Source organism: Osmerus mordax, chromosome 1, assembly GCF_038355195.1.
Source record: "Osmerus mordax isolate fOsmMor3 chromosome 1, fOsmMor3.pri, whole genome shotgun sequence".
Classification (NCBI taxonomy): Eukaryota; Metazoa; Chordata; class Actinopteri; order Osmeriformes; family Osmeridae; genus Osmerus; species Osmerus mordax.
Genome location: NC_090050.1, coordinates 21,372,850 through 21,386,032, shown reverse-complemented (window position 1 = coordinate 21,386,032; position 13,183 = coordinate 21,372,850). Strand labels below are relative to the sequence as shown.

Genomic DNA, 13,183 nt, shown 5'->3' with positions numbered 1-13,183 from the left:
TTGTAATCTGATCATTCTTGGCAGTACACTCCGTCAGCCACATGACCGTAGCATCTTGTGAAACCACAACCATCAAAGGACAGAAGGGAGTATGTACTGTATGTTATGTGTGTGACTTTGTGTGTACCCCTCTACCCAGTCTCCATTGTCCTCTCTACCCAGTCTCCAGTGTCCCCTCTACCCAGTCTCCATTGTCCTCTCTACCCAGTCTCCAGTGTCCCCTCTACCCAGTCTCCATTGTCCTCTCTACCCAGTCTCCAGTGTCCCCTCTACCCAGTCGCCATTGTCCTCTCTACCCAGTCTACAGTGCCCCCTCTACCCAGTCTCCATTGTCCTCTCTACCCAGTCTACAGTGCCCCCTCTACCCAGTCGCCATTGTCCTCTCTACCCAGTCTCCAGTGCCCCCTCTACCCAGTCTACAGTGTCCCCTCTACCCAGTCTCCAGTGTCCCCTCTACCCAGTCTCCATTGTCCTCTCTACCCAGTCTCCAGTGCCCCCACTACCCAGTCTCCAGTGTCCCCTATACCCAGTCTACAGTGTCCCCTCTACCCAGTCTCCAGTGCCCCCACTACCCAGTCTCCAGTGTCCCCACTACCCATTCTCCAGTGTCCCCTCTACCCAGTCTCCAGTGTCCCCTCTACCCAGTGTACAGTGTCCCCTCTACCCAGTCTCCAGTGTCCCCTCTACCCAGTGTACAGTGTCCCCTCTACCCAGTGTACAGTGTCCCCTCTACCCAGTCTCCAGTGTCCCCACTACCCAGTCTCCAGACTCCACAGCATCCCCTGCTATCTTTCCCCCCTTCACGACCCCCTTCAGCATTGCCTTCCGGTTGCCCTCTAGACTCACTGTCCTTCAGCTGCTCTGTCCTTCAGCCTGGCCTCCCAGGTGCCCTCCCATCCTCTCCACCCTCCAGTGTCAAAGTACAAAGTTGTGAGGACATTGGTCTGTGCACAGAGCAACATGGGAGCAACACGGGATGGCTGATCTGGGTCCAGTTTGGCTGTTTGATAAAGGCAAGCTGGGATCTGATCAATCAAATGTATTTGTATAGCCCTTTTTACACGCAAGCATGTCACAGAGGGCTTCACATACGCCCATAGAACTGCCCCTCAACCAACCTAAACCCTCAAGGAAGACAAGGAAAAACTCCCAGAAAAACTGGAAGAAACCTTGGGAGGAGCAATTAAGAGAGGGATCCCCTCCTCCAGAGACGGTTGGTGATCCAGACCCAGCTCTCCACCCACTGCTGCCCCTCCCTGGAGATGACAGTGTGGACACATGCAATGTGTTTACCTTCCAACGGGCCTTTTATGGTAGCTGGGTTCATGTGTTTGTCCTGTCAGTCACCTGCCCAATGACACAGATTCAATATTGTCATCCTGTCCCCCTGGCTCAAACAAGTTCTGAACTTGGATGCCTTGATAGGCAGAGGTGAGGGGGACGAGAGAGCACACAAAAACATTGCCAAGTGTTATAGCACAGCTAGAGTTTACTCTTGGTTTCCCAACTCTCTCTTTGCTTTGGGCTGCTTTAGGGTCATTCACCTGAAATATAATGTGTAGACAACCTGCAAACATATGCCAGGTGTTGGTTGGGTTCAAGCAGAGGGGGGTCGTAGGGCTATTCTCTGGTACCTCACTAGGGGGCGATGAGTAGCCAGTGGAGGAAGGATAACAACAGCTACTCCTTAACCCCAACAGCAACCCTGTGGACAATTTGGACCATTGATAATCTCTGACTAAATTTAAAGTTGATTGTACGGACAGTACGGAATGCACTTTTGTATAAAATCAGAGATATCCCCCACCAATAAACAAGAGCCTATTTAGTTCCTCATCTCAGCAGATCACAGCTGAGACCACATTGACCGTCTACAGTTACATTAATTTGTCATTGTCACTAAGGTGAGCTAATGTGGATGCAAATAAACAAACAATAACTGCCTGTCGAAATAAATAAATAAAGGATGGTCAGTCGGTGGTTCCTTTCCGATTCACTAGGTGGCGCTGTGCTGTGTAGATGAAGGATAACATGTACTTGTGCTAATTCTTGAGCAATTTCTATATTAGTAGATGAGTTTGAGATGTGTCCAATAGATTATGGAGTATGGTGTAGTGGTTGTGTCTTCATTATCACCCAATACTTCCCTTCACGGAGGTTTGAATCCTGCAGCCACCTCCCACTCTCTGTGAGTCCACATGGGTCTGCCCCCCTCTCTCCTTTCTGCTGGGTAGAGGATAAAACAAGAGGCCTGTCAACTGTCTTGAATAAGATGACTTCTTTATGTGTTGCCATAATGTCTTCATACTGCTGTCGAAGTAAACAAATTGATTAAACCCAGATGTGAAAGCGAGAAAGAATTGAGCTTGAGTATGCCCTCTAGTGGTTGTTTGTGATAACGTCTCCAGTTCAGATCCAAAGGTTAGCTGTGTAAGAGAAGACTCCGTTTTGCATCTCACTAACGTGGCACGCACACACACGTGGGTGCAGGGAGTGGAGGAGTACACACATACGCATGCCTTTGTTCTGCTTTCATCCCACTCTGCTCTCCTTCCTTCCAGGGCAGCTAGGAACACTGGCAGCCACACCAGCGGCACCCCTGGGGGCTGAGTCCCTGGGCTCGCCCCTGGGGGCTGAGTCCCTGGGCTCGCCCCTGGGGGCTGAGTCCCTGGGCTCGCCCCTGGGGGCTGAGTCCCTGGGCTCGCCCCTGGGGGCTGAGTCCCTGGGCTCGCCCCAGGGGTCTGAGTCCCTGGGCTCGCCCCTGGGGGCTGAGTCCCTGGGCTCGCCCCTGGGGTCTGAGTCCCTGGGCTCGCCCCTGGGGGCTGAGTCCCTGGGCTCGCCCCTGGGGGCTGAGTCCCTGGGCTCGCCCCTGGGGTCTGAGTCCCTGGGCTCGCCCCTGGGGGCTGAGTCCCTGGGCTCGCCCCTGGGGGCTGAGTCCCTGGGCTCGCCCCTGGGGGCTGAGTCCCTGGGCTCGCCCCTGGGGGCTGAGTCCCTGGGCTCGCCCCTGGGGGCTGAGTCCCTGGGCTCGCCCCTGGGGGCTGAGTCCCTGGGCTCGCCCCTGGGGGCATGCCATGGGGGAGGAAACCGATCTGTTCTGTATGTTTTTACAGTACATTGCGGTTCTTCGCGGAGGAAACTCACGTGAGCACAAACCAAGGCCCAGGAGAGGAGCACCGAACAGCCCCAGGACATTGAATCCAGGACCTTCTTGCTGTGATGGGGCAGTACATGAAGCAGTCCTTGTGGCAAGCCTCAACAGTTCACAGCTCTTGTTATTAATCATTTATTTTCTCACTTTGATAGAATCTTTGCTTGCAATATTGCCATGACTACGTGTCCAACCATGAGCCCAAGACCAGCGCGTCACCTGCCGCTGCAGCGAGCACACCACTGGATGTTCTCAGTACCGCGCCTTTAAAAGGTGCTCTTTCGCTACATAGATTCATTCATTCAAGTCATTCTTAGCCTCATCTGTTACCAACATGGTACCACAATGTCGTTTTCTCCCAAGTGTGGGAGTTGAAAGTCACTGGGTCCCTAAATAGTTCATAGATTACTCCCACTTTGAATAAAGACAGTTACCTGTATCATAAACAGATTATGACAAATCGAAGAGGGAGGTAAATCATTAAGTGCTTGACAAAGACACAGATATCCATGTTGGCCAATATCCATCCATAGAATCAGAATTTGGTTTTATTCGCCATGTAGGTTTACACAAACACGGAATTGACTGTGGCCGGAAGGTGCAAACAATAAACATACGGATCTTCAATTAAAAAGTAGAAAAATACAGTAGTCTAACTAATCCTAACAACTAACAATCTAAAAAAGATGTGTTTCTCCTGTTAACAGTAATATCCATATCAACGTGGATACAGCATCAGTGTAATCTTACCAGTGTGTGAAAGATATGTATGAGGAGAACCAGTAAACGCAAGATAAAAGGTTAATTATCAAAATAGAAGACATGCCTTACAGTGCCATTTAGTCTATTGAAAAAAACGATGTTTGGAGACTGTGGTGGAGGACACAACTATGGTTGTGAGAGAAATATCAACAATATAAAGGAAGTATGAAAGAATACAAATGAAAAAAAGGCCGAAATCACCGGCTTTCATCTAGCTGTGATAAGAGACCAAAGTGATGCCTTTGGAAGACAAAAGGAAGATGCATTCAAAATTGGTCAATCCCAGACACTCAGCATGATAGTGTAGTTTGTTCGTTCGTTCGATGGTTTCAGGAAAAATACACAACCCTTTAATAGCCTGTCTGATGTGGTTCTATTTCCTGTATGTATCTTTCATGTTTACAAGTGATGAATTTGTCCTTTCTACTTTGACATAGTGAAAGATATGTATATGCTCATTACTGGCTAAATGAATGATTGATTGATGCTGATGATGCAGCACATTGGAGTACACGATAGGTTACATGGCATAATGAAAAAACTTTCTAGTCAAACTCCTTTGACAACCGCAAGGTTCAGAGGACTCACTGAACCTTGCGGTTGTCAAAGGAGTTGTAAGACCATGGATGAACATTAACCCCACACCAGTCTTATCCCTGTATCTGTTTCTCCATCTTGAGAATATGAACTCCTGATAGCTTAGTTATCCAATCAGGAGCATGCGTCTGTGCGTGTGTGAGGACAAGGGTGAATCCCATCTTCTTATAAAGAGCCACAGCAGCTGTTTGGGTGGAGCTGGTCTCCAGGACAACCTTGGAGAAGCCATGCTCCTTGCAGAAGTCGATGACCGTCTGAGCCAATCTGGAACCCAGCCCCATCCGTCGGCACGACGACGAGATGATCATCCTAAACAGCTCCCCATACCGCTCCCCTGTTCCCTCGCCTGCGCTCTGTTTGGCCACTACGGCCACCATACCCATGACCTCCGACCTTCCATCCACCTCAGCCTCCGCCACCCAGAAGCAGTTGTCTGGCTGACTCAGGTAGCAGCCAGGTATGTCCAGCATGTCTGTACGCAGCCTCTCTCTGACAAAGCTGTCGTATAGCTCGTAACAGCAGTAGTAGACCAGCGCCACCCATGCCCCCGCCAGCAGCAGGGCACAGAGCAGGGCTCCCCCTCCCAGGTGGTGGCCGACAGCAGACAGACCCAGGGTGATAACCAGGTAGAGGGGCTGGGTCATAGCATTGCGGAACGATGGTCCGATATGCTCCAGGATGCCGTCGCTGAATAGGACCAAGACAGCGTCCTTGTCCGATGGACGGTAACGTCTAATTACCAGCTGCATTTCTAAAAAGAATGACATGCTATTGTTAGACACAAACATCATCATCACCTCAAACATGACTACAGGATATGCTCGGGTAACCTAGCCTATATAATTTTGGTAGACATCGTAACATCATTTCGGCTAATCGTTGTCATCAATTTGTAGTCAATATAGTTCACAAAGAAAATTGAACTAGTTTGATGCTTAGCTACTTGATACGTTTTAAAATCTGTAGCGAAAGAAGGTTTTCTCACCGTTTCGGTGGTGGCTGTCCTTGGTTTTCTTTTAAAGTTCCAGCGTAACGATGTAAAAAATAAAACGAAATATCCCAGTTCTAGACAAAGGTAGAAGTTTTATAACAAACTTCTACCTTTTAATCATTGACATTTAGCTAAGTTTTACGCTGCGGCGGTGGTTTACTTGGGTCCAAAGGTTCAAAAGAGTGCGGGAGTTTTAGACTAAGTTTTCGTAAAGCAGAATAAAACGAATAGCCCACACCACTACTTCTGACTATGGATCCAAACAGCCGGACGATACCAAAAAAAAGATTCTCTACCGAAATCAATGGCTCACACTAAAAGCCCCAAAAGAATATTCAAGTCGTCCAACCTCTGGTCACTTCAACTGAGCATGTGTTGAGAAGGAGGATCACGTGATGGCGTCCCAGGGGTTGGGGTCACCGGGGTCAGTTAATCTGGCTACACAAATGTATTAATTTACATTTAATATATATTTGAACTATATTGACAACAAATTGATGACAACGATTAGCCGTAATGATGTTACGATGTCCACCAAAATTATATAGGTTACCCGACCATATCTTGTAGTCATGTTTGAGATGATGTTTGATGTTGGTGTCTAACATCTAGCCTGTCATTCTTTTATTCTTTTGTTTTATTATCTTTTATCTTTTTATCAATGCACCTGAGGAGGATTGCCTCCAATTTCGTTGTACAGTGTACAGTTACAATAAAGATATTCTATTCTATATAGCCTATTCTATTTTATTCTATTCTAATTTAGCAGATTTGTTTATGCAAAGCCCCATGCCACAAGATCTAGGTTTAGAAGTGTACAGTTCTAAAAACAGCATTTAATAATTTTCAACGAGAATAAAATGATTACATTCTTGAAATTCAAAAATAAAACTGTGTTTATGGTTTATGTTTTACCAGCTAGAGATCATGGCTATTTAACTGAGACTTTAGCCTCTCCTGTCTGTTGACAATAGGCTACTGTTGCCACCGGAAGAGACGGTCATGCTATGGGTTTACAGTTTCTGCTGATTAGCATACGGGTTTACAGGAATGTTTATGTTCGTGTATTTTAATTGTGTTTGTGTAATGTTGTGTCCATGTTCATTTGATCATTGTTGTGTTACATGGGAAAGGGTTTAGGTCATTGAATGTTCTGGGAACTGTTTATTGATGTTACCATGACATATGGAGATCTGATTTGATTAAGCATTTTACGTTAACAATTAGATTGCGGAAATTTAAGCTTTTAAACAGCATTATTCCTGGGGTCGTGCGTTCTACGGGAAACAGGTTTAAGTCGATAAAGAGTCTAAATCGGTATTAATAGCAGATTACGGAATGCTATTGTTATGGTTCAAGCAAGGCATTATTACATCAATTTGTTTCTCCAATTACCTTGACAAATATAATCCTACACAATGTTATTAGATATTTTTCCCAAACGAGTCTACAGTAAACAAAGCTCACATAGCTTGAATGGGGGAGACAGAGACATAAATAATATAGAAGCCGGAAAGAAGACATCTGTAGGGTATTGAGAGTCTATATCCTGTCTAGTCTAGCCTTTAGTCAAGCTCCCATCATCCCCAGGCATGTAACTTGCCGAATCCCGGGCGCTAGGACCTGGATGCGCAGCAGCGTCCAGACACCGGTTGATGAGATAGCGCTTGATTCCAGAATCACATCTAGTGAACACCGAAAGCCGCAGTTACTCACTAGACGTAGACGGTAGGACACTTGTTGTCAACATTAGAAAAACTGGTGAATGACACCAAGACCATCTTTAGAGTCTGAAGAAACCTGGTGTGTAGCTGATAAAATATCTGTCTGCGTCTTCATCATCCTCGGTGAATTCCTTCACCGGGAGTCGCCAATACAAGAGGATAAGAGACCAGCCGCTCGTCTCTCCACGACGAGGTTGCCGGTGACACCATGAGCCAGAGGTTTACCGTGACCGCTTTCTCCAAAAGCGACGGAGACCGGTGTGGCGGAGAGATCCAGGGCGAGGTGAACCAGCTGTTTGAGGGAGACGAGCCCACGACCAGCTCAGCTAACAGAAACGAGGAGGCTGCCAATGCCGAAGTGGTGGTGCTGAAAGGTAGGATGCTACAATGCACTGGTGCTGGTGCTTGACTGTCTGGCTGCCGCTGGCTGCCGCCGTGTCGGATGACAGATGTGTGATTGGAATTTTAAATGAACTAGACTGTCCTGAGGAGTGGCGCCGGTCAACAAAGGTTGTCATTTGCCCAAGCCCCACATGTCTTCACGCTGCTACAGGTGCATTGCGCAAAACTACTCTTCCAGTGTTGTTTCATGTGGTTGATATCAACGGTGAAGTTAACTGAGAAGATTCTAGAGTTCCGTCTCTGGCCAGTCTGCATGAGATGAAACTGTTTATGATCTCGTAGCATATTGGCTTGTAACACGTAAGTCTGTATCACAAAGAGGTTATAGGAGTGTATGTGATTTGTTACAGTAGAGTAGTGGCCTGTTGACGTTGTTGTTGCAAGTGAAGCCTGAAGGTCTCTTTTGTCCCTGTTCTTAAGTTCTGATCAGGCGGTCATTTAGACAGGCTTTCATTCATTCGTCAAGACCACAATGAGACACAGACAACTAGGTCTGTCTGGGTACAACACACCTTCCCCCCCCTCTCTCTCTCTTCCCCCCTCTCTCTTCCCCCCTCTCTCTCTCCTCCTCTCTCCATCTCCCCCTCTCTCTCTCCCCCTCTCTCCATCTCCATCCCCCCCTCTGTTAGATCGATTCCCCCCAGGGTTCCATTGTCTGGTGTTGTTCGTCCCGTACTCAGCTATTGGAATGGATGCAGACCTGTTTGAAACACCTTGTTGCAGATGGTGGTGTTATTTAAAGAGGGTTTGGCTGGCATGTCTCACTCAAACATCTCCTGTCTGTCAGTGTGACCTTCAGAGGTTGAAGTCTGTGTGGCGTGCACATGCTTTGCATTATTGAAGGTGTCCTCCTCTAGGCACAGCAGCTGAATCCCACATGCTCGTTGTGTAGCACCAGCGCACTGGGCACGGTGTGGGGCTGAGGAGTGGAAAGCAACTGGTGTGTAGATGTAACAAAGCTCAAGTGGTTAAACAGTCCTGTCTGTGACACGGCCGAGGAGGCCGTCGACTGAGAGAGTTGTGTTGAGGGTTTTATTTATAAAAGTGCGTGTGTTTGCAGTGTGTGTGTGTGTGTGTGCGTGCGTGCGTGTGTGTGTCAGTCTGATGTCTTCAGATTGAGCACAGTGGAGCAGCAGGGGAGGAATGACAGCAGCACTAAGGTGCATCACAGTGACACCTGTTCCCCAGAGTGCAGATCAGGCTGGTTCATCCTCTCGGACCAGGTATGATGAACAGACATAATAGAACACTCACTAAACATATATGTTATATCTTTATGGAATTGAATCCCTTTCATGGCTGTGTAGGGAGTCAGATGGCTGAGCGTTGAGGGAGTCGGGATAGTAATGTGAAGGTTGCCAGTTTGATTCCCAGCCGTGCCAAATGACGTTGTGTCCTTGGGCAAGTCAATTCACCCTACTTGCCTCGGGGGAATGTTCCTGTACTTACTGTAAGTCGCTTTGGATAAGAGCGTCTGCTAAATGACTAAATGTAATGTAAATGTGTAGATAAGTCAAAAGGCCCCTCAGGAGATTGGCTGGGAAAGGTTCTGGAACACGTTAACACCTGTAAAACCTCCTCTGACAGATCAGTATTCCTGTGCTCTATAATATAGCTGCTCTCTTCCCGACAGCTGATCTTATCAAGCAGGCGCGTTAGCTTACAGTCCCACTGTACTTTACTGCTGTGTGTGAGGAGGCCGTCCAGGGGAAATAGAACTCGCAGGCCCTAACAGCTTGTGTTGCAGCTGACTAGTTTTATGTGTTGGTGTTGGTGAGTAGGTGGCGAGCGCTCCATAGATAGATCAGTGCTGATTACAGGTCTGGCTGGCATGTCTTCGTTCAGCAGATTGGTTGTCTGACATGGCCGCCGCCGGGAAACGAGCGTGTAATTAAAACTCCTCTCCGTCAGGTGAACATCTGCCTCTGACTCATCAGTGCGATGCCCAGACCCCGCCTCTGACTCATCAGTGCGATGCCCAGACCCCGCCTCTGACTCATCAGTGCGATGCCCAGACCCCGCCTCCGACTCATTAGTGCGATGCCCAAACCCCGCCTCTGACTCATCAGTGCGATGCCCAGACCCCGCCTCCGACTCATCAGTGCGATGCCCAGACCCCGCCTCCGACTCATCAGTGCGATGCCCAGACCCCGCCTCCGACTCATCAGTGCGATGCCCAGACCCCGCCTCCGACTCATCAGTGCGATGCCCAGACCCCGCCTCCGACTCATCAGTGCGATGCCCAGACCCCGCCTCCGACTCATCAGTGCGATGCCCAGACCCCGCCTCCATCCCCAGGAGCTCCGCCCACTTGACTCTACCCAATCCAGACATGTTTTACACCCCTGAATGAGACTGGTGGAAACTGAGGCGAAGGTGGGGTAGAGCCTCTCCCAGCCCCAGCCCCAGCCCCAGCCCCCCCCCCCCCCCTCCCCCCCACCCAGCATAGAGAGAAGGAAGGTTGGATAGGAGACAGGCCAGCGTCATCCTTCTGACATATCACTGTGATTAAACCATCCACCCTCGCATCACATGTGACCGATGACGATTCTCCATTACCCTCTCATCATCATTCTTCCGAGCCCTGTGTGTTGTGTGTGAGTGAGTGTGTGTGTGTGTCGCTGCCAACCCTACCACTGAGGGCCAATAGATCTCGACCGGTGTGGCATTAGCATGCAGAATGCCCACTCAGCACTCTCCAGCCCTCACTCTGCACAAGAAATCCTCCTGGGTATATCAATCACCCTGCTGGCCTGCAGTTGACTGCTTCACAAATGAGGAACTTATCTTACTATCGCCTCGTTTCCATCTTCAGAGAGGATTTACTTTGTAGGGACCCCCCACCTCCCCTCCCCCTCAACACACATGCACATACACACACAATCCTCTTGTTGCCCAGGTTACGAACCACGCGCTCGGAAGCCCCGTGGACACTCTTGGTCTCCGGGAATCAATGATAACATGGTAACCATGGTTACGGTACAGGCAGCACCTTCTTATTCTGCTATGGTAGTACAAATGTTTTTTCTTTTAATCAGCGAGATACAAAACACTTCAGCTGAAAAAAGTCTTACACTACATCTTCTCTCTCAATGGTTCTCTCAGTGATTCACACACATAGTGTGTATGTATGTGTGTGTGTGTACGTATGCGTGTGTGTGTGTGTATGTGTGTATGCATGTGAATGTGATTGACAATTGATATTCCTAATATCCAATCCCAGTGTGATGGACTCCTTCTGTTGCCTGGGCTGGGTGTGTTCCCCTCTGCCAGGGGAGGATGTTGCTGTTGATTGGGGCGGTGAGCTGAGCTCATCTAGAGACCCGGGCCAGAGACCTGCAGCGGAGCCAGAGAGAGGCACAAGCACAGCCCTTCTATACAGACATCCTGCAACATTGCCCTAAAGAACACCTGTCATTACACCGGTGTAACGTTGTGAAGGCCGTGAACCTCACTCCTCAGGTATGTAGCAGGCCACCCGCGTCAACGAAGAGCTAGCTTTTCTTTGGCGTAGTTGGTAGTGGTCGCGCTTGGCAAGTCAGAGGTCGAGCATTGGAACCCAGCGAGTGGCGAACGACACCTTGTTATGATGATGGAGCGTGGCTACGTCTTACATACCCGTCACATCGGCTCTGCTTGTTTACACCGAACCAATCAAAGCTGGACATGAAGCCGTCTGGTGTGGGATTTGAGATGCTGGTGTTCTGGAATCAGAGAGTGTGTAGCGTGTGTAGTCCCACCGTGCCGGCTCTCCCTTTCACAAAAAAGGCAGAGGCAAGAGGCAGTGAGGCAGTGGACAGAGGCAGGTGGAGCTGAGCTGCATGCTGCCTCCTGTCCTTGACCTTGTGGAGGAAGGTTTTTTTTATCTGCAGACAGGAAGCTTTATTGGATTGGCTGCTCCATTAGGCTCACCTTGCCCCGCCGTGTCGCTCCTCTGTCCCTGCCCGCCCTGCCCTGCCCAGGGACCAGAGAGACCTGGACCCTGCAGAAACCAAGTCAGAAACACTAATAAAATTCATTATTATTGATTGTTGCCGTTTTGGACTGGTCGCTCTCGCAGAATATGCCAGTTTTCGACCGTTTGCAGTCTGTGAGGACGGATGATGACAATGCTCATCTCAAGGTTGTTCTGTTATTGTGGCAGCTCTGAGGTTGTCCATTCATCGCTCTGTGGTGAACATAGCTGTAAGCCTGGTATTACACTGTCCCCTCCTCTCAGCCTGGTATTACACTGTCCCCTCCTCTCAGCCTGGTATTACACTGTCCCCTCCTCTCAGCCTGGTATTACACTGTCCCCTCCTCTCAGCCTGGTATTACACTGTCCCCTCCTCTCAGCCTGGTATTACACTGTCCCCTCCTCTCAGCCTGGTATTACACTGTCCCCTCCTCTCAGCCTGGTATTACACTGTCCTCTCCTCTCTGTGTGCAGACACAGGACTCCTGACAGGGTGGTGTGGGAGCTGTCTGCCTGGACCGAGCTTCTGTCTGGGTCCCAGTCACCCCTTTGACACGGGCCAGTTCAGCAGCGTTAGGGCAGGGACTGGTCCCTTCCGGAACAATACTATGACCTCCTTTCCCCAGAGCAGCAAGTGCAGGGGCCATGTTAAGACCAGGCCCCTGACAATGGAGGCATTAGGAGACTTGGGGCAAGGCCTGGAATGTGTGTGTGTGCATGTAGGTTTGTGTGTGTGTGGAGGTTTGCGTGTTTGTTTGTGTGGTTGGTTGTCTAATGAGGAGGACATGACTGGGGAACAGTCTGTTGGTTTCTGGGTATGTGTTTTGTTTTCCTGTCTGTTTTTATCCCCATCTCTATCTCTCTTTTTCTCTCCATTTCTCTCTCCTCTCTTCTCCACTCCTCCCTTCCTTGATGCAGTGTGAATGGGATGGAGGTCTCTGATTGGATAGTAACCCTCTGCCTGTCTGCTGTGGAACACAGATATTATTCTCTCTGTGCTCCTCGCTCCCTATCTGGGGGAAACAGACTGACTGGTGTCAGCGTGTGTGTGTGTGTGTGTGTGAGAGAGAGAGAGAGAGAGAGAGAGAGAGAGATGGGTGAAGGCACTCAGGCCTCTGTCTCTAGTCTATTGTGTGGGCTCCATGAATGGACTAATGGGCAGATGGTTAAGTGGATGATGAAGAGCACCTTGGCCATGAGTCGGGCCTGAAAACAGAATAGAATGTTCTTTTATTTTATATTTGTCTGGCTGTTGCAGAGGAACATTTGTGTCCGTACGTGGCTGTACAATAACAGATAACCGTCTCTCACACGCGCACGCACACATGCACACGCAAGCGCGTGCACACAAACACAATACAGAGCAAGAGACGGGATGTGTGTGTGTTTGAGAGAGAGAGTGAGATCTAGTAGAATGCACTAAAACAACACATTCCTTCCATGGACCTGTTCAGATAGATAGATAGATAGATAGATAGAGGAGGAAGTGGATGAGAGTAGGGGAGTCGATAGCAGAGGGAGAGGAGGAGGGGGGGGGTAGATTGGATGTGATACTCTGCTCCTGACCCCCCCGCCCCCTACCATTATGCCTCTGTGTCTGTCTG

The 13,183-nt window shown here is 49.2% G+C and overlaps 2 protein-coding genes across 2 annotated transcripts in view; one reads left to right on the top strand and one right to left on the bottom strand.

Annotated features, from left to right (window-relative positions):
- Nucleotides 1-4,547: 4,547 nt before the first annotated feature.
- nat8l2 (N-acetyltransferase 8-like 2) lies at nucleotides 4,548-5,687 on the bottom strand. Its single transcript, XM_067245394.1, has 2 exons — nucleotides 5,493-5,687; nucleotides 4,548-5,258 (listed from the first exon to the last, which is right to left on the bottom strand). Exon 2 carries the CDS (start codon nucleotides 5,254-5,256, stop codon nucleotides 4,561-4,563), a length of 696 nt encoding a protein of 231 aa, XP_067101495.1. The 5' UTR covers nucleotides 5,257-5,258; nucleotides 5,493-5,687; the 3' UTR covers nucleotides 4,548-4,560.
- A 1,743-nt stretch (nucleotides 5,688-7,430) lies between these two features.
- slc12a5a (solute carrier family 12 member 5a) overlaps nucleotides 7,431-13,183 on the top strand; it is an 87,124-nt gene continuing 81,371 nt past the window's right edge. Inside the window, 1 exon segment of the mRNA XM_067233660.1 lies at nucleotides 7,431-7,596. Coding sequence (XP_067089761.1) covers nucleotides 7,431-7,596 — 166 coding nt within the window.